At 33.2% G+C, this 22,847-nt stretch overlaps 2 protein-coding genes across 3 annotated transcripts in view; one reads left to right on the top strand and one right to left on the bottom strand.

The window, feature by feature from the left end:
* LOC147077370 (uncharacterized) overlaps positions 1-12,408 on the bottom strand; it is a 25,773-nt gene extending 13,365 nt beyond the window's left edge. Inside the window, exons 1-2 of the mRNA XM_085940809.1 lie at positions 12,195-12,408; positions 11,738-11,887 (exon numbers count right to left, since the gene is read on the bottom strand). Coding sequence (XP_085796935.1) covers positions 11,738-11,887; positions 12,195-12,341 — 297 coding nt within the window. The 5' untranslated portion in view covers positions 12,342-12,408. The remainder of the gene's footprint in view (positions 1-11,737; positions 11,888-12,194) is intronic.
* LOC147077369 (uncharacterized) overlaps positions 1-22,574 on the top strand; it is a 32,931-nt gene extending 10,357 nt beyond the window's left edge. Inside the window, exons 2-5 of one of the 2 annotated variants that reach the window (XM_085940810.1) lie at positions 13,316-13,468; positions 16,750-16,929; positions 17,498-17,623; positions 20,821-22,574. In XM_085940810.1, coding sequence (XP_085796936.1) covers positions 13,316-13,468; positions 16,750-16,834 — 238 coding nt within the window. In that variant the 3' untranslated portion in view covers positions 16,835-16,929; positions 17,498-17,623; positions 20,821-22,574. Of the gene's footprint in view, positions 1-13,315; positions 13,469-13,729; positions 13,858-16,749; positions 16,930-17,497; positions 17,624-20,820 lie in introns of those variants that run through there. The other variant, XR_015069443.1, reaches the window with a different exon arrangement.
* Positions 22,575-22,847: the final 273 nt, after the last annotated feature.

Raw genomic sequence — 22,847 nt, 5'->3', positions numbered from 1 at the left:
CATCATCTCAGCTTAAAACACATAAAATGACACATACCGGTGAAAAACCTTATAAATGCAGTGTGTGTTTATATAGATGCTCGCGTATTGGTGTTCTTAAAATACATAAAATGACACATACTGGTGAAAAACCTTATAAATGCAAACTATGTTTATATAGATGTACGACATCTAGTGATGTTAAAAAGCATAAAATGACACATACCGGTGATAAACCTTATAAATGCAATGTATGTTCATATAGATGCTCGCGACTTGGTAATCTTAAAAAACATGAAATGAGACATATTGGTGAATAACCTTTTTAGAACAATATTATTCATATTATGTAGGTGATACTTTTCGCATTCCTAAATAGTATCTTCAAGTGACCTACCTCACATTGTGTCTACGTAAAGTGTTCAACCCATGTGTGCTACCAACGCTCACACAAGTGTCTGAAACATGAACTCTTAATGTAAGATAAAATTTAAAAAAAATGGATACCTTGCGCAACTTGACATGAAAAGGTGCTTCTTGGGCACATCGGTAAAGATTGCAAAAAAACTAATGGACAAGGAAGCAGACAAAAATACGCGATGGGATCTCGATCCAGATGAAATTGTAATAGACTAGAGATGTCTATCAGTGAGTGGACAACCGCTGGACAAATGGCGTCCTACAGTGGTACCCAAAGAGCGGAGCACTAAATGCCCACAGGTACACCCTTCAGCCTGCTGCTTTCATAGTGTTTGGAAAATGCACGTGACAGCAAAAAAAACTGGGTACCGAGAAGTCTAGAGGTAGCTTTACTGTGTTTCGAGAAAAAACTTCAACTTGCTTCCAGCCAAATAGATTCTGGCTTCCTGGAAAGTAGTTAAATACCATCTATCTATAGAGTGCACACTGGAGACCTAAAAAATGTTGGTATGACTTGGAATTATGCTAAGAGACTTCAGAGCGATATGTATTCTTGACGGCGGCAGTGTGGTGTCTAGCTAACAAGGGGAAACAATTTAAAGTTAATAAATTATGTCAATTACATATTGGTTTTTGTTTTCTTTTAATGTGTTTACTGTCAATAAATGGTTGAACTGCATTGTATTATGAATTTAATAAATCGCAAAATTATAAATTAGTACCTACTTATTTTACTTTTAGTTTTTAATAAATCTGGACCGGTTTCGTCCGCTTTAGAGGGACATTATCAACTTTAGAATTGTCCCTCTGAGGCAGAAGTTGATGAAGCACTAAAAATTTTTGCGTTTTATTAAATTAAACAATAATATATATAGAAATATTTTATAATTAATTTTTAGGTACATTATCGGGAGTAACACTGACCCACCTTATTAGGTTCACGGGCGGCTTGAACGGTGGTTATTGAATTATTATAACACACAAGTGATACACTGATTTATAATGTTGAAACAAGTGTGGCTTTCTGTTGGGATGGTATATCCGCCGCGTGGGCAGCAAACCCTTGCGTGGTACCACCGCTTTTATAGTTTTTTATCATACTGATTGGAAAATATCTATTATTATTATCTTAAGAAGGGCGGGAGGGAGATGCGTAAGAAGTCTGAAGAGTATAGCTAAATTTCCGAATGTTCTCAGGCCTTTTTGGGTTTTGAAAATTTAACGTTGCTTGGGTTTCGAAGCAACCTTGGCTCGGCTGAAGTTTAGGGATAGAAAATAGCATTGGGCGCAGGGCAGGTACTCGAAGATCGCCTCTCGCAGAAATCGTTTGCGAAATGTTATTTAATTCATAATATTTATCAGGGATTGCAAACTTTTATCAGGGGTGTGTTTGTTATTGAGGTAAGGTTTGTGATATGAAATTGTTGACGTTTTTATGGAGAAGGGTTTTACCTAATCATCGAGTATCTATTATTTAAATGCCACCATTCAAAGATCAGATGCTACATTCATCATGATAATAAGTATATGTAGGTACGCTATGTTCCGCTCTGCGGAGTCGAAGCCTAGACGTTAAATAAGAATACTGAAAGCTTTCTATGTGTGGCTATTTTGGGGTACCATCAAAATATCCTTGGTTTATCACATAACCAGTCTTAAGAATTAAACGCCAGCAATCAAGACTCATTAACTCATAGATAACAGAATACTTTGACAATATTTACTTTAATGAGAAATATGATTAATTACTCATTTTATATTATATTGCTCAATCTATTGGTGAATGCATAGAATCAACGTTTTTTTGGTAAGACCTACAATCCAGCGGTCGGTATGTCCAAGTTCCCAATGGCATATATTTTATGCTGGTAATTGGTTTTTTCTTATTCTGGAGAGTGCAGTTTATTGTCAGAATAGAAAATGATGTCTCTGCCACTACTATTTTCTTGTCTGTACAGCAAAACGCAAGAACTGATTTCGCTGGCACCTCTGTTAGCTAAAGCTTGATTAAAAAAACTAGCATTTACCAAAGATATTGGACGGTGCAATCTCTTTAGCATTGACCTATTTTGTTTTCTAGTTAAGTAGTTATGTCAAATATTGAAACAGTTTAACTTTATTTTATAAAAAAGCCGTTACATCACCACAGGCAACTTTGAGGAAGGAGCGTAAATCAAAACATATCGCTATTGAATCCACAGATTTGGTGGCAATGGTACCTAACATGGGATTTTCACCGCGAGCCATTTTGTTTATTTTATAAATGAGTTGGGTAGGTAGGTACTGAGTTTCAGACACCTTTTCTCATTAGTACCAGCGATCTTAAAGGCTTAAAATTATTCGGTAGGTCTATTCAATCGTTATTTTAAGTGGTTCCTTTAGAACCCCAGGGGTCTTTGTGACCGTTGAAGAAGTCTGTTGCAAGTTATAAATAATTTGGCGGTGCGTAGATAACGTCGGTGTGGGGGGGGGGGGTCCGCGAAATGTTAATATAGGTACTTACAAAAATATTTGACACATTTTCATTATTATGAATGTTAAAATAAATAGCAGTTCGTTGGTTGCCTAAATGTGTACCTATGTTTGGATTGATTTTATGCACTCTTTGATTCAGTGCTGTAATTCTTGTAAAGTAAAAAAGACTTAATAGACCAGAACGTAACGCACCTACTGATGTACTTACCCTCAAGTTCAAAGCTAGCTCAGGTTGTTGGTGTGCACTTGAGGTGTCAATAAATAATAATTAATAGTGTAATAAATTGTTTGTTTCGACTTTGTAATTTAATACTATAAAGGAGCACGGGTCCAGAATTAAAAAAAACACCAGGATTAGCTTATATATTAGATATAATTATTATTATATTTGAGCTATCACTTAAACACCTAGCGATGACTTTAAGTTATCCGGATAATTAAACAATCTCTGCAGCGACCGGCGTCGGCTGTAAGTTTGCACTATTTTTCGTAACAAACCGTTGAGGTCATAATTATTATTACGTGCATCTCAGTCTGAGGCTCTAACCGCCCTTCCCGCGAGAACCGGCGCGGTTACAGAGATAAATAACTCCGCGTAACTCTGCTTTTAAATGGCTAACGGTTGGCATCAAAATTATTATATTTCCAACAATGAATATAAGGTTCTTATCTTAATACAAATGCCCAATTACATAATGATGTTTATTTACAATTCAAAATAATACCAAATAAAACATTCTTATAATATAATTCTCATTACCTACTAATTTTCTTTAGCTTTCGTCTCCTTCTTTCCGTTAGCACTATCATGCATTCATCTACGTTATACTTATATGTTTATCAATTAGCTTATATAATGTAGACAAAATTTCCATGTGTTATCGCTTGACATTTTATAAAATTATCCAATCTTATTACTAGACAAGTACTTCCCTCATCTTTCACCCTGTGTTGCCGTTTACTTCTACGCCTCGTATACCAGCTCGATACGCAAGAAATAGGACTTTTATCTGAGGAAGAAAATCGATCATATTATGTTTAAAGCTTTTTGACTACAAGGTCAGAGATTGTGTTCACGCTAATCAATTAGTGAAGGATGGATAATGGTATAAGACCAAAGTACAGGAACGTAACACTACCTATAGTTATTATGAATGTAGCATCAGATCTTTTCAATATTGGCATTTAAAATATTTCTAGGTGATTAGGTACTAATAAGTACACTCTAGTTAGGCAGGTACCTTCAAAGTTGATAAGAAAATCCTACTTGAGATATAGTATAAATAAATTAAATTAGCTACTAGAATTTTACACTACATATTTCTATAACAATATTCTTTTCCAATATGCTGGGTGTATAGAAAGACAATCCGTCACTATATTTATTGATTACAGAAGCATCCAATAATAAATACTACACATCATTATTATTTAGTTGAAAATTATGGTAATTTGTGAAAAACCATTTATTACTGGACTCAAGTAAGTACATAATCACAAAGTTAATAAAATACTGCCACTGTTGCGCATGTAAAAAATGGAATGGAAACAAAGCGATATTAATGTTTTTGTGGAGTTTCCAACATAACCACGATTCATGCGCTTGCAAAATAATTACAAATGTTAGTTATAAAGTTTAAAAAAATGTCGTCATTCCTATGTGTCAATTAAGGAATCCAATCCCGAGATTGGTATTTTTTTCGATAGTTAATATATCATTTTTATATACTTATAAAATATAAAATTATATTTGTTTTATATATAAATTATATATTATTATATAATATGATTGAAATTCGAGTTTATTTGGGTTATTTTGTAAGGGCAATAATACCCTTACAGAAAAATTCCAAGATTATGACGTGTGAACGTAGTTTACTTAAAACTAACCAGAATGGACTTGGTTCACTTGGCTTGTGAACAACTCTTATAGCATTCATAAAATCGGTAAACAAAACATAGTATACACTGTTTTAAGACATTTAGTATGAAAATTGTGTTCGTTAAATCTTGGAATTACATATTAGGTTTAAATCATTGCACGCTAAAGATGCACGAGTGCGTAACGGTGAAGTGGCCATTCGATATAATTAACACGCTATTTAAATGTAGTAACTATCTCTGCTCGCGTGCCATGACGTCTAACTGGTTTAAATAATCGGATTTATTATTCTTTTAATGTTACAATTACGTACAGCAGTAAAAATGGTTATGTGAAGTTTTATATTTTAACTTACAAATGTCAAGTTGTTGTCTATGGTCATTGATTGACTATAGACAATAATAATAAAATGAGTCAATAATTGAATTGAAAAACCGGCTTTCAACAGTACAGTCAATCATGCGAGCAACTCCGCATAAAGTTTAATTAATGTTAATCTTAAATGTTTTAGGACAATATAAAACAATCCATGTCAAAACTGTGTCTCATTTAATCGTGCCCCGAACATTATATTATCACACACACGAAGCAATCTTCTACATACAAATAATAGACGTTATATCTTCACAACCTACAACAATAGGTCATAACGTCTATAGTTATTTATTATCCGCAAGCAACGGCGATTCCGGGAGTGACGTGTGTAGATACATACACGCCACTAACACAATGATTTTTTACACATACCGATTGTTTGTGATTGATGAAAAAATCAACCCCGAAAGATTCAGGACAATATTTACTAATCACGGAATTCATTGGTATCGAAAATTGTCCGGGAAGGATCCCGAGGGATTCCTGAGTGTCAATACAATCAGTATCTATGCCACAAATACTAATTTGTCACATAAATACGAGTGACCAATACTACCAACATGATGTTTGACAGACTGCATAAGGGGTGCGTCTTCATAAACGCATAACATAAATATAAAATAATGGATAAAATTGCAAGTATCTCTATCTATACGAACTTAGGTTATGATTAGAAAGCTATAACACCAGTATGTCTTTGTATGATTTTTAAGACTATTAGATGTCGAGGATCTATACGAACATACCTTTCAATTAAAGGGTTTTTCACCAGTATGTGTCATTAAATTTATCTGAAGATCACTAAGTTGCGAGCATCTATATGACCATACATTGAATGTATAAGGTTTTTCACAAGTATGTGTCATTTAATGTATTTTGAGCTGACCGGGTGTCTAAGATTTATATGAACATACACTGCATTTAAAGGGTGTTTCAACAGTATGCGTCATTTTATTTTTAGAAAATCACCAAGTTGCAAGCAGCTATACGAAAAACCACTGCATTTAAAGGGTTTTTGTAGCAGTATGTGTCATTTTATGTTTTTTAAGATAACCAAGTCGCGAGCATCTATATGAACATACATAACATTAATAAGGTTTTTCACCAGTATGTGTCATTGTATGTGCGTTGAGAGTTCTAAGTTGCGAGCATCTATATGAACAGACATTGCATTTAAAAGGTTTTTCACCAGTATGTGTCATTTTATGTCTTTTGAGATGACTAGATGTCGAGGATTTATATGAACATACATTGCATTTAAAGGGGTTTTCGCCAGTATGTGTCATTTTATGTATCTTAAGATTACCAGGTCGCGAGCGTCTATATGAACATACACTGCAGTTATAAGGTTTTTCACCAGTATGTGTTATTTTATGTATTTTGAGCTTACTAGATGTCGAGGATTTATATGAACATACATTACATTTAAAGGGTTTTTCACCAGTATGTGTCATTTTATGTATCTTAAGATTACCAAGTCGCGAGCATCTATATGAACATACATTGCATTTATAAGGTTTTTCACCAGTATGTGTCATTTTATGTATCTTAAGATCACCAAGTCGCGAGCATCTATATGAACATACATAACATTAATAAGGTTTTTCACCAGTATGTGTCATTGTATGTGCGTTGAGAGTTCTAAGTTGCGAGCATCTATATGAACAGACATTGCATTTATAAGGTTTTTCCCCAGTATGTTTCATTTTATGTGTTTTGAGATGTCCAAGTTGCGAGCATCTATATGAACAGACATTGCATTTATAAGGTTTTTCACCAGTATGTGTCATTTTATGTCTTTTGAGATGACTAGATGTCGAGGATTTATATGAACATACATTGCATTTAAAGGGGTTTTCGCCAGTATGTGTCATTTTATGTATCTTAAGATTACCAGGTCGCGAGCATCTATATGAACATACACTGCAGTTATAAGGTTTTTCACCAGTATGTGTCATTTTATGTGCGTTGAGAGTTCTAAGTTGCGAGCATCTATATGAACAGACATTGCATTTATAAGGTTTTTCCCCAGTATGTTTCATTTTATGTGTTTTGAGATGTCCAAGTTGCGAGCATCTATATGAACAGACATTGCATTTATAAGGTTTTTCACCAGTATGTGTCATTTTATGTCTTTTGAGATGACTAGATGTCGAGGATTTATATGAACATACATTGCATTTAAAGGGGTTTTCGCCAGTATGTGTCATTTTATGTATCTTAAGATTACCAGGTCGCGAGCATCTATATGAACATACACTGCAGTTATAAGGTTTTTCACCAGTATGTGTCATTGTATGTGCGTTGAGAGTTCTAAGTTGCGAGCATCTATATGAACAGACATTGCATTTATAAGGTTTTTCCCCAGTATGTTTCATTTTATGTGTTTTGAGATGTCCAAGTTGCGAGCATCTATATGAACAGACATTGCATTTATAAGGTTTTTCACCAGTATGTGTCATTTTATGTCTTTTGAGATGACTAGATGTCGAGGATTTATATGAACCAGCGAGTCCAAAATTTCGTCGCGCCTATAGTTGAAAATTATATGCCGTTATTTATGAGAAATGAGAGTAAAAATGAAGACAATAAATCGTCTCTGTTCTGGCAGAACATACTAACTGGAGAATACTAATTTAGAGTAATTTGACTTTGAAGTTTGAAGTATTAAGTAATCGTAAAAAGGATGACTTTAAAATAAAGACTGTTTATTTATTAAGAAGGTTTTCAGACGTAAAGTATGAAATAAGGAACATTTTGGTACAACTAACTCAATATGTAATTTTTTCGAATAAGTGTCTTCTGCCAGAACAGTGACGAAATGATCATAGTACCTAACCCTACCCCTACCAAGGTATTACATACGAATTCAATATTGTTACAGAATAATCCGTAAAAAGTTAAAACAAAATATGGAACTCAACATGTAACATCCAAAAGGAAATACATAAAACAGAATAATATGATACAATTATTGTGGTACAAGTCTTCGTATGTTGTGATATCAATAAAATATGTTCACCCTGCAACTGTGCTATTATTATTCCTGAATTTCTGCATAAAATAACTTGTGATCACGTTAATAACGTAACGATGGCCATGCAGCTTTCGCGTCGGGATGCGTGCGATAAACCTCCTTTTTGCTGGAAGCAATTTTTTTTATAAATGTTACGCCGAATATGCGAAATTGACTATTTACATGAAATGGGCAAAAATTTGTCTAAATCATGAGAAATGCAATCCCGTTGCCTTATTCATGAATTAGACAAAATATCTGCCGAGTGCGTGAATTGGACAAATTAGATAATATCGCTACGGTGGTGTTTTTTGCAACTAAACTAATTGTGTCAAATGCTCATGCATTGGTCAAAATTTACGTATATTATCTATGGTCAAAATAGATGGTCGCGCTCCAGTGGTGTTTTTTGCAACTAATCAAACTAACCAAATATGTCAAATGTCATTGATTATAATATAAAAATATACCAATAAATAACTACAATGTCGTTCATATCTATTTACTATGTGCAAAAAAAATCTAGAACTATAATATGATAACGAGTTTTATTAAAAGCTATTTTCGCGATTTGATTCGTGCTTGGGTATCAATCGTGCAATGGTCGATTTTATGTTTGTGATAGTTTGTCGACACTTGTTAGCTAACCTCAAAATGGACATTCAGTTGAATTCAGAATTACAAGACCTAACCTAACCTAATTTTAATAATATTATATTATGTCCAATTATAACTAATAAAACCATCCGTATTAAATTAATTTTTTCTACTGTCACGTTGACAGTTTAAGAATTCCATACCCTGGCGAATTCACGTAGTCGGCAAATAATTTACCTAATTCATAAATAAGACAACAGGCTTGATTATTACATGAATTAGCCAAAATTGTGCCCATTTCATGAAATAGTCAATTTCGCACATTCGGCGTACCATAAACAATATAACAAATTAACGTTATTTTTTTTACTTATTCCACCTTGCATGACTTAAAGTTCGTATCATTGAACCTGAACTGAACGAATCAAATGGCACCGTTGGATTTATTTGATTTGAACCGTTTGGTAGAATGTCCACGGAAACGCTTTTCTGACAACTAATTAGTGTTGCTAGTACTTAACGGCCCACGTGCTCGTCGTAGGTCAAAATTGAGTTTTTATTGTATTTTCAAACCATGATCCTGGACACTCCTTAAACGTTGTAGATAATCTATTTATATAATTTTGAAGCCTTATTATCCTTTATAGTTATTTTAAACATTTGATGACTGCATAAAGTATTTTTGTTACATAAAATAGTATTCTTTTAAACCTCTCGCTCTAATGTTTTAGAATATAGTCATATTTCGGTACATAACTGTGCAGTGGTGTTAAGATTTTTTACATTTATTAATTTTTAAACGCATTTATAAAACCATTGGTATAATTTATTACGAGATAATTTTTGTAAAATATTCACTATAAAAAATGATATTGATAATCTCTGTGATCCAAAATTTGACAAGAATTAGGCATTTTATTATTCAAAAAATCGGCAAGATTAACACATTTGAAGATGATTCTAAAGATACTTATTATAAGCTATGTCTTTGACCATTCAAGTGTGATAAACATCTTATGAATAATGATTGCTTTATAATAATTATTGACCTAAGAATAAGGTAGCGTTTTTTTGAAATACGCCATTTCTTTTGTCATTCCCCAGTGGTTAAGCTACAACATACGGCCGTAGCCATAAATCGACAAACTATAATTGAAGTAGGGAGTAAAATGATATTGACGCGCGTGTTTGAACATGTACCGTTTAAAAAAAAAATTAAAAAAAATTCGGTTACGTACATGTTCAAACACGCGCGTTAACATAATTTTACTTCCTACTTTAATTATAGTTTTTCAATTTATGGCTACGGCCGTATGTTGTAGCTTAACCACTGGGGAATGACAAAAGAAATGGCGTATTTCAAAAAAACGCTACCTTATTCTTAGGTCAATAATTATTATAAAGCAATCATTATTCATAAGATGTTTATCACACTTGAATGGTCAAAGACATAGCTTATAATAAGTATCTTTAGAATTATCTTCAAATGTGTTAATCTTGCCAATTTTTTGAATAATAAAATGCCTAATTCTTGTCAAATTTGGGATCACAGAGATTATCAATATATTTTTTTATCGTGAATATTTTACAAAAATTATCTCGTAATAAATTATACTAATGGTTTTATAAATGCGTTTAAAAATTAATAAATGTAAAAAATCTTAACACCACTGCACAGTTATGTACCGAAATATGACTATATTCTAAAACATTAGAGCGAGAGGTTTAAAAGAATACTATTTTATGTAACAAAAATACTTTATGCAGTCATCAAATGTTTAAAATAACTATAAAGGATAAAAAGGCTTCAAAATTATATAAATAGATTATCTACAACGTTTAAGGAGTGTCCAGGATCATGGTTTGAAAATACAATAAAAACTCAATTTTGACCTTCGACGAGCATGTCCCTCCTTAAAATTAATTCATAATATATTAGTCTCTAAAACAGAAACATATTTATTGAAACGTCAACTTGTTACGAAATTCTAACCTCCTATCGTGGTCTACAATAATACAAATTTAACAAACTGTCGTATTCATTCATTTTAAATACACAAAATATAAATAATGCTTCATAAATAGGTAGCCATTTAGTTAATTTATAAGATTTATAGGTATGACGAGTTTTTTAAAATTACTTTTGATTAGAGCTTTTCATAATTGACCACTTGTCCATGTCGACAGTATGATATTGTGACTTAGACGACAAACGAACAAATATTAAATTCGTTAGGTTATTAGATTATGTAGTTAAATAATAAAGCTCATTCCGGGTTGATTTAACACAGTTTGTAGTTTAGAATCTCCGTTACAAAATATAAATAAAATGAAAATAAATTCTTTGTCTGACATAATAATTATAGTATTAATTATTAATCTAAAATATACATAATTCAAGTGAACTCCTATGGTGTAAATATCTAAAATATTAATATGAACACCTCACGATAAATAAATGCCGAATAATGCTTATCAACACTTTGACAGATTGCCATTAGTCTATGGATCGTCCGAATTGGTTTGACGTTTCATGTCAAACCATTTCTGATGGTCCGAGAACGATTTGATTTTCAATGATACACTGAACCAAACGTCAAATCTCAAACCATTTCCGGTCAACTACAATTTGTATGTATATTGTCTATGGTTTAATTTGATTTGTTTCGTTCAGGTTGAAAGAAACGAACCTTTAAAAGGCACTCGTAGGAGATTAATTTAACATACAGTGGATCGCAATTTTAGATACCTATTCACATTAAAAATTGCTTTACATTCGAATGATTGTGATGTATAAATTATCATAATTAAATACTCATAATTTAACGATAGATGTACAAACCTACACATATATTATTAATATATTATTAGTGTAAGCTAAAACCAACAAATGAAACAAGTTGGAGCGAATTAATAATGGTGTAATGAGTTTCAAAGATGCATTTGCAAATTCCAACCTTCTATATAAGACAGCACACATTATGTCTACTTACAATTGGCATGTAATCTGAATAGGAACAACCCGGTTGAGGATATTCATCATCATATATTGGGTGTGAAACATCTTCAATAATCTCGCGCTTGACGACGGCTTGTTGATCATCTGTCTCAGATTTTATATTGGAGAGGTCAGCGATTAGGCACTGAAAGAAGCAATTATTGTATTTTGTAAACACGGTAAAACCAGTTTCAGTTCTCGTAACATCCATAAAACAATGTATAATAAATATATTTAACATGAATTAGTAGATAACCTAACCTAATCTATAATATCACAGATGTATCGAAGCTGTCAAATTGTATAAACATGTAATTTTTTGAAACAATGTTTAATATCATCGCAAGTTGCTACATTGTTTGTAGAAAGCAACATATTCTATTATATTACACGTATCGCTGCTATTGCCAATCTAAAGTGTTTGTAAAAGATATCATTATCCACAAACTAACCTCGAAATTGCAACTTGAAACGTACGCATTCTTTTGCGTTGCATGAAAGCGAGGGTCCGAGTTGTTTGAATGGCTTGTCAGCGTGTCAAACGAAAGCTTGCCTTCTATATTGGAGTGTTCTCCATCACATTCTTGCTTTACATCCATGTTAAGGGTATATATTCCAAAAGCAACGTGTTACGTGACAGACAGGATCCTTTCAAGGTAATGTTAGAATAGTGTTGCCGCAATACTGAAAAGTATTTTCTTGAGAACTACCTAAAATAAAAATACATACTTGACACGGAGACACACTTTAATAATATGTATGTTTTGTTGTCTAAACAAAACAATGGAACGAATATGATCATCAGCATTTCCTCAATCATAACGAGAACAGCGCATCTCGGTATAAAATAACAAATAAATCAAATTATTTTTTTTCTCCTATAATATCAACACTGACGATATCTTTTTCTTGACGGCTCCACTCTCTCCTAGTCTCCTGCGACAGGACATACGTTTTAGTTAAGATAATTAGTGTTCTACGTTTAGTCGGTGTTCTTGACATTAGCATCTGTACCATAAAACCTACAAAATTCAATAGGTACATCATTGTTTATCAGATAATAGCAACACGGAATATTATTAACTGCATTTCGGCAACACTTATATAATACTACAACAGAACAGAGTGTTGTCAAGTTGTCTCTATCACATTGCATACGATTGTTGATACGCAAACATGGAAGTCAAGCGAGAATGTGATGGAGACCAATCTGGTACTGAAGACAAGTTTGATGTAACAACTAGCCATCAAAACATCACTGACACGCGCACCTACATAAAGCAGGAGAACACAGACGATTTCAGTTGCGATTTTGAGGTTAGTTTATATTTATTAAGTCCTTTCCTGCGATTTTATATAATTATTTTAGCAGAATACCTACGATAAGTTTATATTTTTTACAAATTGTTTAAGAACATACGAGGTTGTCAAACATTCTTTCAAAAACCTTTTGACATACATTTAGACAGCTACCTACCTCAATTATATAAGTAAGCATTGTTATAAAATAGGTACGCGAGCTCAAAATTGTTTTTTTTTATATAATTACAAAAATGCATAACGTTTCTTTCAGTATCCAGCAACGCGTCTCAATGAAATTAAACCCGAGATTAACCTCCAGCTGGTTGACGTTAAATGCGAGTTCGTTGCAGACGCAAAACACCCATTCCATGATGAAGATCCAACACCTGGATGTTCGCATTCGGATAACGGACCAGTACAGCAGGTAATTGTATAGTATGCGATATTTTCTTCCATTGGCTATGTATTCTATCACAGCTTTGTGACTAAATTTCTAAAGGTACATTTTATCCTCGTCTCGGTTATACACGCTTTGTATAACTATTTCACCAACCTATTTATCTGGTTAAGTGTGAATGGGTGCATTGACCTACAGTATTTGAATGTGATGTCTGTCACTGATGATGACCAATCGACCGATTCTTTCAGAAAGTACTTTTGTCATAACATTATTGTTTGTAGGTAGGTAGCAGAAGAATGCTGCGATGACATTATGCTCACGTCACATGCTGGTATGGCGACAAAGTAAGTCTGTGGTTTTGTCATTCCGCAGAATATTTCGAATAATCTAATTTCAATGAACTTTAACAGTTTATATCTACCTACTTATGCGTACTTTAAAATTACTTGCGATATTTCATCCATACATATTATTGTGAACAGTATCAGTGCCATTTTAAGATACAAAGCCTGATCACATGTTTTTGTACACGCATCTCTCCAACGAGTGATCCCACTGGGGATTGGGACGACTGGCCTCCGGACAATTGGACGCCGCACTGTCGTAGACACGTGTAGACGAGGTATTTTAATCAGTTTTTATCTACTACTTAGTAGTTTGAATTCATTTTACTCTTAACATAATGTATTCTTTATCGCGGATTGAGAATTACCATGCCTAAGGCTTTATATTAAATAAAAAACTCTTTTTTCATTGGAACTTAAACATATGCACGATTAAATCATTGTTTACGTCTGCATATTTACATTCTTACCAACTATTAAATCATAGTATAATCATTGAAGTATAAATAATAATATTGAATATTTTTTTTAAACTTACCTATAAGTACCTAACCTCTATTTATTTTAAAATTCCGTGGCGTCCAGTTGTCCGGTGCCAAATCGTCCTAGACCCGATCCCACTGTTCAGCTGTCAAAATCAGATTTCAGATTGCCTCCAAAACAACATAATTATAAGGTCTTTCTCGTTTCGTATTGAATTATTATAAAAAAATCGCATCTCAAATGTATAACCTATCTATGTTTTTTTTTTATATAAATATACATTCCTGTTATTCATAAGTTATCAAAAACTATTTCTTCATACAAAAAACGGTAGTAAGATCTATTTCCATAAATTGTCTTTTGTAGCATTGAGCGTTTATGGTAGGTGTGTTAATGTTAGTGTATGAATTATGATGTAACTCATCTATCAAAATCAAACATTTCCCTTTTTTAAGTAGTTGTAAACATCAGACCATAGATTAGGGATTCATATAGGTTTAAATATATGTAGAGCCACACCTTAGTCACGTGCTCACATATTATTAAATACCTACACAAATTCAAATTTAATTACATTTCCACACTAATCTTACTTGCTATATAAAGTATAAACAATATATAATAATATATACGCTTATCTCATATATATATACTTTTCGTGCTTCCTGCTACAGTATCAAGAGATGAGTAGGTATACCTCTCGCCTGTTGCTTCGTGGACTATGAAAAGGCATTTGAGACAGCCCTCACCGTGAATCTCTATGGCAAAAACTGCTGGACTCTCTATTCTCTCTACACCAATACAGAGTGTCGCGTAAGAGCAGCTGGAACATCTTCTGTCCTCTTTAAAGTCACGTCAGGAGTCAAGCAAGGCTGTGTACTTGCGCCCTTTCTTTTCATCATCACGATTGATTTCATAATGCGTAAGACGGTTCGCCCCGACAGTGGGATACGCCTAAATCATGATGACACAACCGAACTATGCGAAGAAAGACTGTGCGATTTGGAGTACCTATGCAGATGACGTAATCGTGTTTGACTTGACGATCGAACGTTTGGAGGTAACCGTTAACAGACTCTCCGCGAACTCGAAACGTGTGGGTCTTCATCTGAATGCGGCTGAAGACCAAAACTGTCAAAAAACTAGGAATCAAATATCAATGCTATATTAGGAAACACAATTATATTTTATTTATTGAAACCTTGTATTGAATATCCAACCTTATTATTTTTGTAGGGTCCTAGCCAGACATTAGATAGCATACTTTCAATAAAACACTTATACACCTCCAAGTCACTTTGCTGGTGGAAAATAAATCGCGCAAACGCAAATATTGTCTCCGTCACAGGTCAGTTTCACCCATAGGTCCTCTTTTTGAGTGATACTAGGCCAGTCCGGACGTAAGTCCAAAAAACTAAAGGAGAGTTACAACCGAATCGCTTAGTATTTATCGAGTTTTTTTCTCAAAAAATATTTGTAAAAAAGCTTAATTTCTCCGTAACTGTAACAGTTACGGCTTAGATTTATCTACGGATCTTATACCTGCAAAAACTGCAGAATCCGAATTCACCAAAACATGAAAATACACGAAATACAAGAAGAAGAAGAATACAAGAAGACACGTCAAATTGACCCTTGCGCTTGTAGTGATTTATGTCTATCGGTATTATGTGTTTCGGTTTTTACTTCCATTTGATGCGGCATTTGTTCAGTAAGTCAGTAAATAGATTCACGGATTCGTGCGTTGTGTTCTATAGGCAAATATACTATGGTTTCTACACTCTACCATCGGCGTTGCCATCTTTTTGTCACCGAATTATAGTACGCGGTCTTGGCAATTATAGTACCTATCTGTTGAAAATGTATAGGATTTTTGTTGTTTACGAAAAGAAAGAATGGAGAGTTTAAGAAATTCCTAGGTCTTTTTATAATATTAAGATACCTCTCCTGACCAAAATTCATACCAGCGAATTTAATAAATTATATAGATTTATTATTTTACGGTGATAACATTTATACCTATGGTGTATAGCAGGACTCGAAATGGAAGATCTTACGAACCGGAGCGCTTGATAATTTTCCGAAAATATTTACGTATTTATGTAATAATTGTATGTATTAAATAGAAATATAACTGTTACGCCCAGACGGTTAAATGGGGTATCTAACTGTCTTTAAACTTGTGGCATGCAAGATTTGAGCATAATTTAATGGTATTACAGAGGAAAATCGAGGTTTTCTTCGCGTCATAAAAACATTTTTACTTTGATATCTGACTAATATCGTTTTTGAAATATATAAAGTTATATTATTACCTTTTAAATGCAATATTTCATATTCCTGTGTCTTCATTGTTACTCTAATTTCTTTAATTAATGTCTGAAGATGCTGAAAATTAAAAAACGTTGAAAAAAAAACTTAAACGGAATAGTATAACATAATTTAGAATTTATATTAACGATAATTTTGGGTATCTAGGTTTCCACTAAGGGATTTATCACAAGGCGTCACGATACAAATAGCAGTCAACAACCCTCGCCAGATGGATTCGAAAATCAAATGATGCAGTATTCAGAAGTGACGATAGATAATCAAAATATTAAAGAAGAAATCTTGAGACAAAATACTCCGAAAAAACTTCGACTTATTCTCACAAGGGTAATACATTTCTCACTTAATATGATTTGCAGCATTTGTTACACAAAAATCGTCCTTCATCATGATCGTGAAACGTAGTAAAGGAAGTTATTGCAAAATATTTGCACGATCGTACTATTTTTAAGAAAAATTACATGTACATAATATGTCGGAGAAAGTTACATATATCGTTATATGCCTTATAAAGTGTAACAACTCCAAGAAGAGTTAAGCTAAAAATTCCATCCGGGGACTAAATATAAAACAATTTCTTCCACAAATTCGAAATTCGAATCAAACGGTTTTTTCTAAAGGATAATTATTATAAAAAAAATTTCGTCTCATTATCTCTAATACAATTGGTATTACACTTAGGTTATGTTTCAATATAAAGAATGTTACTTTCATCCTGTGAATTATTCGTTGAATAAAAAATAAGTCTATTTGATTTTGTGTTGTATGGCCAAGCTAGCTCAGACCAATTCTGGTAACAGCCTACTTCTGCCTAGATTTTAACATTTTAATTAGTCATAATAATAGTATGTACATATTGACAACATGTTAAGTATATAAACGTTGTTTTTTTTAGTTAGCTGCGACGGGTGTCACTGAGACAAACATAAAGCACGAGTTCACTGAAGATGAAGTGCCACCATTTTCTGCTGAAGATCCTCAACCCGGATGTTCGCATTCAGATTACACACCAGGACATGGGGTACATTCAAGTTTATATATTGTAACATTTGCTTCTCTATTCGCCGATTTCTATCGAAGGTGACGTTTAACATTTCAATAAATCCCTATAATATTCCAGCCAGTCGTTTCAGCTATAATATATCAGTAGCGAAGGGTGGAGATAGGCTGTTAAGATTCGCCATAAATAGTTTACATTGAACTTTGCTAGTCATACGTATTTGTTTTTATTAAAACAAGACTACAATTTACAAATGGGGTTGGTTAGTTTTTAAAAATCAATTAAACCCTTCCTAAGCCAAACCATAATAGTTTTGGTATACTTTAGACGATACGAGAAAATTGTGCACACTTGATGATTCATACTTATTAGTTTTCGTTGGATTTAGAATACATATCATAGGTACATATTGTCGCCATTGTCGGTTCATTTATTTAAATTCACAGTCCTGCCTAAACCAAACTATTATGGATAAAAAAATATTTTTGATATTTTATGGATAGGCATTTATATTTACTATTAAGAGCGAACTTCAGTGAAACGGCAAATAATTGTCAACAGTAGGTGTGACGAAATTTCGTACTCGTCGCCAATCGGAGACCGATAGTCGAGGTGTGCGCACGTCGATTTGTTTTGTCATGGCGCCGGATGAATATCTTCTTAAATCGTGTAAAGATGACTAAAAACTTTACGTATGTACTTGAAAAAGAAAACATGTCAATGAATATACTATTATTATTAGTAATATAACCATAAACATAGCAGTAAATGGAAGCAAGTTGAATTTTTATGACAAATTATATTTCGTTCGGCACGCGTCATTTGCACCATGCCTCAACTGAAGTATAGCCTTGACTATTATGGCATGGTTTTCGCAGGGTTTAATTGAGTTTTAAAAACTAACAAACACTATCCACACATTGTAGTCTTAGATAAAAGAAAACAAATACGTTTGACTGAAAAACTTTAATATACACTATTTAAGTCGACTCTTAACAGCCTACCTTCACCCTTTGCCACTGATATATTATTGTATATTGCGGGCTTCTTATATATATGATTTTATTTGTAATTTACACAAGGAACTATTGTGTATACGTAAATATATTGAACATGAAGTGACGTCTCTTGGCACAGTACCGCCTTTGATAAACAGACCAAACACGACTCCTATTTTTCGAGATATTGCCGTCGATAAGTGGTGTTCTTTTTTTTTCACTTGTTTTAAAGTCACAAATAATGTTATTCTGCACCTACAAATATACTTCCCATTGATTAAATAGTAAACGTTCAGCTATCGACGGTAGTTTATCAAATTTATGTATTGGGGTTTACAATAGTTACAATAGGTTAGCCACGTAAACTGTCTATCTCGGTCTAAAGATTAACACAGCCAAGAGAGGGGCTGCTAAAACACGACACTTTTTGATAGTTTAGACGGTTAACTTATTGTAACAATTAACTGCATTAATATATTAATATTATAAACTACCTTCGATAGTAGCTGATAGCTGACTTGTGTATAGAATAGACCCACCGGAAACACAAAATTTTATCTGTTTTGTGATAACACTAAAATAGGTTCTTACTAATATTTTCTTGAATTAATCTATGATCTGTAAACTTTCCTAATCTACCTCCGTGAAAGATTGTTGGACCTACGTAATAAGTCACTTTTGCTAAACTGACTCTAATACCCCGTTTACACGTGCATGGGCTAACTGCTGACAGTACGTATTATCGCGGGCGTAATAAGAACAGGTACCTATACGTAAACACGTATTATCGTGCAGCAAGATTGCATGCATGTATCATAAGATTTCAGAAGGTTCTGAATTTTCATGCAAAAATTGGTGGTACTTGCATAGGGGTGCGCATGTAAACTGGAACGATAGTGGCGAACCTGCCGAAAGAAATACTAACTACACCGCATATAATATTTTTACGACTACCTTTTATCTACAAACTTGTCCGAACCTGTCTGAATCTGTCAAAGATCACCAAAACCATGATTTCATCGCGTCTCGCAACATATGCATGATATTAGAGAGACAGTCAGCTCTTTTACGTGTAAATAATTATTATTGCGACAGTTTAAAATACACAATATTGCCGCAAGTAAATCCATGCAAGTGTAGTTTAGGGAATTCTATCAATCTACACAATATCATCAATAACTTATTAGTGTTTTTGATTGTTGAATAAATTAATCAGAATAGTTCATTTCACCAAAACGAAAAGGATTTATTATTGATTTATATTAAAATTCGACTTGCTATTTCGCTCAGACCAGAAAAAAATAAGTATTTATGATATAACATTTTATATGTGTAAATTATATAAACCTATTCATTCCTTCTTGAGAGTGTCGCTCTTTGGATAATTGCCGTCCCTATACAACGCTCAGTATGCTTGCCCTCACGAACTCAGAAGTATGATATATTAAAACATTGTTTATTCTGTTGATCGAGGTCGTTTGATGAAATTTCAATATAAATTCGTTCCCGCACTTTCAGGTATAAATCTATGTCCCCAAACCTCGATATAGTATGTAACACTGCATACAAGATAAGATGGTTCTAGTTAATATTAAAATATTGTTTATACTTTTGATCTAAGTTGCCTGATGAAATTTCAATATAAATTCTATCAATTTGAATATTTTTTGTGACATTGGTTTCGCCTTTCGGCATCTACCAACACTATGCACACTCCAATGATACACTGGCATAGAAATTACTAGTTATTACACGTAAATTACAATGTTTTTATCGATCAGGGTGCAAAATTGCCTCATAGTATGTACGTTATTCTGGTGATATTTATATTTTATCAAGAAATATTAGAAATAAACACAGTAAAGTGAAACTATCTTATTCACATCAATCTAAAATTTTGCATTCAAAACTATATAAGATTTATACATTATTACCAAAAGCAGTACCACAATTGTGTCATTGTCTGTTTTGTGCATTTTCCTTTGATGTTACATGTAGGCGCATTTTTTAAAAACTGTTTATGGATCATTCCATAACATTGTTTGTATTTAATATCTATGACGGCACTTCTACCATTTATTAATGTCATTTTCATTTTCACTACACTAATAAATGTCTGAAGACGCTTAAAGTCAAAAGCTTCGAAAAAAATAACTCAAATGAAAGTTTAAAATCTAATTTACTAAATATTATTAACTTCGATTATTTTTGTTTTTCTAGGTTTCTACTAAAGGCTTTTTCACAAGGCATCGCGATATATACAGTCGTCAACAATCCTCGCCTGGTGGATTAAAAGATAGAATGATACAGTATTCAGAAGTGACGATAGATGAACAAAACATTAAAGGAGAAATCTCAGAACGAGAGACTCCGAAGGAACTTAGACTTATTCTGAGAAGAGTAGTACATTTCTCACGTAATTTGATTTGCAGCTTTTGTAACGCAGTTTTTGGATGCAGAAGTGCTCTTAAAAGTCACAAAGTAATTCACACGGGCTTTATTGCAGATCAAAATCAAGAAAATATATTCACGCAATTTAATCATTACAAAGCACATAAAATAACACACACAGGTGAAAAACCTCATAAATGCAAGTTATGCGCATATAGATGCTCGCGACTTAGTCAGCTTAAAAACCATGAAATGATACACACAGGTGAAAAACCTCATAAGTGCAAGGTATGCTCATATAGATGCTCGCGACTAAGTAGTCTTAAAATCCATGAAATGACACACACAGGTGAAAAACCTCATAAATGCAAGTTATGCTCATATAGATGCTCGCAACTTAATAGTCTTAAAAACCATGAAATAACACACACTGGTGTAAAACCTCATAAATGCAAAGTATGCTCATATAGATGTTCACAACTGAGTTATCTTAAAATCCATGAAATGACACACACAGGTGAAAAACCTCATAAATGCAAGGTATGCTCATATAGATGCTTGCGACTTAGTAGTCTTAAAATCCATGAAATGACACATACAGGTGAAAAACCTCATAAATGCAAGTTATGCTCATATAGATGCTCGCATCTTAATAGTCTTAAAAACCATGAAATAACACACACAGGTGTAAAACCTCATAAATGCAAAGTATGCTCATATAGATGTTCACAACTGAGTTATCTTAAAATCCATGAAAAGACACACACAGGTGAAAAACCGCATAAATGCAAGTTATGCTCATATAAATGCTCGCGACTTAGTAGTCTTAAAATCCATGAAATGACACACAGAGGTGAAAAACCTCATAAATGCAAGTTATGCTCGTATAGATGCTCGCAACTTAAGAGTCTTGAAAACCATGATATAACACACACAGGTGTAAAACCTCATAAATGCAAAGTATGTTCATATAGATGCTCGCAACTTAGTAATCTTATACACCATGAAATGACACACACAGGTGAAAAACCTCATAAATGCAAGGTATGCTCATATAGATGCTGGCAACTGAGAGATCTTAAAAGCCATGAAATGACACACACAGGTAAAAAACCTCATAAATGCAAGGAATGCACATATAGATGCTCGAAACTGAGTGATTTTAAAAGACATAAAATGACACACACAGGTGAAAAACCTCATAAATGCAAGGTATGCTCATATAGATGTTCGCAACTGAGTTATCTTAAAATCCATGAAATGACACACACAGGTGAAAAACCTCATAAATGCAAGGAATGCACATATAGATGCTCGAAACTGAGTGATCTTAAAAGACATGAAACTACACATAGGTGAAAAACCTCATAAATGCAAGGTATGCTCATATAGATATTCGCAACTTAGTACTCTTCAAAAACACGAAATGACACACAAAGGTGTATAACCTCATAAATGAAGGTATGCCCATATAGATGCTCGCAACTTGTTTACCCTAAAAACTGTTAAATGATACACACAGGTGGAAAATGTCATAAATGAAAGGTATGCAAATATAGATGCTCGCATTGTTGTTTTTATTTAATAAAACGCATTTTTTTTTATAGTACTTATTCCACTTTTAATTAATATGTTAGGACCGGTTTCGTCCGCCTCAGTGGGACATTTTCAACTGAATACATTTTTTTAAAACAATATTTATCACACAAAATTCAAAGCGATAGAAATAATATAACAATAGGTACATAATAATTATCCGTCCAATAATACCTTCCCAATAACAGACTAATTTAAAACTAATGAGGTTGGACATTAATATTTCATACTACGTCAGGGGCATTAAACAAATTATTTAA

The sequence above is a fragment of the Rhyacophila brunnea genome, unplaced genomic scaffold (assembly GCF_057557595.1).
Source record: "Rhyacophila brunnea isolate RB1 unplaced genomic scaffold, BYU_Rbru_1.0 scaffold_13, whole genome shotgun sequence".
Classification (NCBI taxonomy): domain Eukaryota; kingdom Metazoa; phylum Arthropoda; class Insecta; order Trichoptera; family Rhyacophilidae; genus Rhyacophila; species Rhyacophila brunnea.
The sequence above is the reverse complement of the archived record's forward strand: the minus strand, read 5'-3'. Positions and strand labels throughout refer to the sequence as shown.